Source organism: Nerophis lumbriciformis, linkage group LG18 (assembly GCF_033978685.3).
Source record: "Nerophis lumbriciformis linkage group LG18, RoL_Nlum_v2.1, whole genome shotgun sequence".
Taxonomy (NCBI): Eukaryota; Metazoa; Chordata; class Actinopteri; order Syngnathiformes; family Syngnathidae; genus Nerophis; species Nerophis lumbriciformis.
In genome coordinates this window covers 23,516,360-23,520,000 of record NC_084565.2, presented here as the reverse complement: position 1 = coordinate 23,520,000, position 3,641 = coordinate 23,516,360, and the positions used below count along the sequence as shown (strand labels likewise).

Sequence of the window (3,641 nt, the reverse complement as noted above, 5' to 3'; positions counted from 1 at the left end):
ATAATGATTTTGATTGATTGATTGAAACTTTTATTAGTAGATTGCACAGTTCAGTACATATTCCGTACAATTGACCACTAAATGGAAACACCTGAATAAGTTTTTCAACTTGTTTAAGTCGGGGTCCACGTAAATCAATTCATGGTAAATGATAATGAATCGGTATCGTTAATAACAGTATCATTGTGATATCAAAGCGGGGAGAGTGACTCCATTCGTTCATTCTTTTCACGCCGAAGTCGCTTGAACTAAAAGTCCCTAAAGTGTCACTTGGTGATAGTCGTGTGGTGCGGTGCGTGTGTAAAGTGTTCCAAAACTCCGACTCACCGTCTTCGGCAGGTCGCACTGCCTGGGTCTGCCACCCCCGGGCGCCACGGGGTGCAGGAGGGCGCTCAGGAGGACCCAGCCGAGCCCTTTCACGCACACCATAGCGGACCTGCAGCGTGTATCCCCTCCGCGGTGCACGTATCCCTCTCTCTCTCTCTCTCTCTCTCTCCCCACGGGCGATGTGCGTGTTGTCACTGGTGGTCAGCCGACTTTTAAACACGTCACGGCCTCACATCGCCACCATCGCGCCTTCCCGCCATCTTCCTCCCCCGCCCCCCTCAGCTCGACTTCTATATAGCCGCCTGTCGCGTCTTTCTCCCCCGCTGCTGCTGTGGAACTCTTTGGGAAAGTTTCCGCGGTGCGCTCCCACAAGTTTGGTGCGTCTGTTCGGGAGGAGGTGGGACGAGTGGCGTGGACCCCTTCTTCCTCCTCCTCCTCCTCCTTCTCGGGGCCCTTCAAGAGGGAGGGGCCGGGCGCAGGTTCAAAGGGATGACCGCCCTACGTGTAAACTGTCCAAACACAATAACGCTTTTGACAAACCCTCGATTATTACTTCTAATAATTCATCAAGTACCTTACAGGGTTGTACGGTATACCGGTATTAGTATAGTACAGCGATACTCCACCCAACCACCCATCCATCCATCTTCTTCCGCTTATCCGAGGTCGGGTCGCGGGGGCAACAGCCTAAGCAGGGAAGCCCAGACTTCCCTCTCCCCAGCCACTCCGTCCAGCTCTTCCCGGGGGATCCCGCTTGTACCCGTGATCTTGTCCTTTCGGTCATAACCATACTTGCCAACCTTGAGACCTCCGAATTCGGGAGATGGTTGGCGGGGGTTTGGTGGTAGCAGGGGGGGGTGTATATTGTAGCGTCCCGGAAGCATACTTGCCAACCTTGAGACCTCCGAATTCGAGAGGTTGGGGGGGTGGTTGTTGAGGTGGGTGGGGTCGGGGAGGAGTATATTTATAGCTAGAATTCACTGAAATTCAAGTATTTATTATATACAAACCCCGTTTCCATATGAGTTGGGAAATTGTGTTAGATGTAAATATAAACGGAATACAATGATTTGCAAATCCTTTTCAACCCATATTCAGTTGAATGCACTACAAAGACAACATATTTGATGTTCAAACTCATAAACTTTTTTTTTTTTTTTTGCAAATAATAATTAACTTAGAATTTCATGGCTGCAACACGTGCCAAAGTAGTTGTTCACCACTGTGTTACATGGCCTTTCTTTTTAACAATACTCAGTAAACGTTTGGGAACTGAGGAGACATATTTTTTTAAGCTTCTCAGGTGGAATTCTTTCCCATTCTTGCTTGATGTACAGCTTAAGTTGTTCAACAGTCCGGGGGTCTCCGTTGTGGTATTTTAGGCTTCATAATGCGCCACACATTTTCAATGGGAGACAGGTCTGGACTACAGGCAGTCCAGTCTAGTACCCGCACTTTTTTACTATGAAGCCACGTTGATGTAACACGTGGCTTGGCATTGTCTTGCTGAAATAAGCAGGGGCGTCCATGGTAACGTTGCTTATGGCAACATATGTTGCTCCAAAACCTGTATGTACCTTTCAGCATTAATGGCGCCTTCACAGATGTGTAAGTTACCCATGTCTTGGGCACTAATACACCCCCATACCATCACAGATGCTGGCTTTTCCACATTGCGCCCATAACAATCCGGATGGTTCTTTTCCTCTTTGGTCTGGAGGACACGACGTCCACAGTTTCCAAAAACAATTTGAAATGTGGACTCGTCAGACCACAGAACACTTTTCCACTTTGTATCAGTCCATCTTAGATGAGCTCAGGCCCAGCGAAGCCGACAGCGTTTCTGGGTGTTGTTGATAAACGGTTTTCACCTTGCATAGAAGAGTTTTAACTTGCACTTACAGATGTAGCGACCAACTGTAGTTACTGACAGTGGGTTTTTGAAGTGTTCCTGAGCCCATGTGGTGATATCCTTTACACACTGATGTCGCTTGTTGATGCAGTACAGCCTGAGGGATCGAAGGTCACGGGCTTAGCTGCTTACGTGCAGTGATTTCTCCAGATTCTCTGAACCCTTTGATGATATTACGGACCGTAGATGGTGAAATCCCTAAATTCCTTGCAATAGCTGGTTGAGAAAGGTTTTTCTTAAACTGTTCAACAATTTGCTCATGCATTTGTTGACAAAGTGGTGACCCTCACCCCATCCTTGTTTGTCAATTACTGGGCATTTCATGGAATCAACTTTTATACCCAATCATGGCACCCACCTGTTCCCAATTTGCCTGTTCACCTGTGGGATGTTCCAAATAAGTGTTTGATGAGCATTCCTCAACTTTATCAGTATTTATTGCCACCTTTCACAACTTCTTTGTCACGTGTTGCTGGCATCAAATTCTAAAGTTAGCGATTATTTGCAAAAAAAAAAAGTTTATCATTTTGAACATCAGATATGTTGTCTTTGTAGCATATTCAACTGAATATGGGTTGAAAATGATTTGCAAATCATTGTATTCCGTTTATATTTACATCTAACACAATTTCCCAACTCATATGGAAACAGGGTTTGTATATATATATATCTATATATATATATATATCTATATATATATATATATATATATATATATATATATATATATATATATATATATATATATATATATAGATATATATATAAAAGAAATACTTTAATTTCAGTGTTCATTTATTTACACATATACACACACATAACACTCCTTTACTCATTGTTGTATTTGAAAGTGCAATGCTTTGCAGCCAGTAGCACAACCTTTGAAGGAGCATAGGTATGGGCAGCATCTGTGAAATGTAATTTGCAGGAAAGGAGTGAGTTTAGGGTATGCTGAACACCCTTTCTGATGACTTGCAAGCGTTTATATGGGCGAAAAGCGGACGTGACGACAGGCTGTCCTCACTCAGGGCCGCATGGACCTGGAGGGGGCGTGCCTAGTTGTCCGGCTGGAAATCGGGAGAAATTTGGGAGAATGGTTGTCCCGGCAGATTTTCGGGAGAGGCACTGAAATTCGGGAGTCTCCCGGAAAATTCGGGAGGGTTGGCAAGTATGCCCGGAAGAGTTAGTGCTGCAAGGGGTTCTGGGTATTTGTTCTGTTGTGTTTATGTTGTGTTACGGTGCGGATGTTCTCCCAAAATGTGTTTGTCATTCTTGTTTGGTGTGGGTTCACAGTGTGGCGCATATTTGTAACAGTGTTAAAGTTGTTTATACGGCCACCCTCAGTGTGACCTGTATGGCTGTTGATCAAGTAGCCTTGCATTCACTTAAGTGTGTGTTAAAG

The 3,641-nt window shown here is 44.8% G+C and overlaps 1 protein-coding gene across 2 annotated transcripts in view; it reads right to left on the bottom strand.

Annotated features, from left to right (window-relative positions):
- The window catches only part of trabd2b (TraB domain containing 2B), a 228,874-nt gene extending 228,301 nt beyond the window's left edge, over positions 1-573 (bottom strand). For both annotated transcript variants that reach the window (XM_061978565.1, XM_061978566.1), the window contains exon 1: positions 328-573. In XM_061978565.1, the coding sequence (XP_061834549.1) occupies positions 328-429 (102 nt within the window). In that variant the 5' untranslated portion in view covers positions 430-573. The remainder of the gene's footprint in view (positions 1-327) is intronic.
- Between the last annotated feature and the right edge of the window lie 3,068 nt (positions 574-3,641).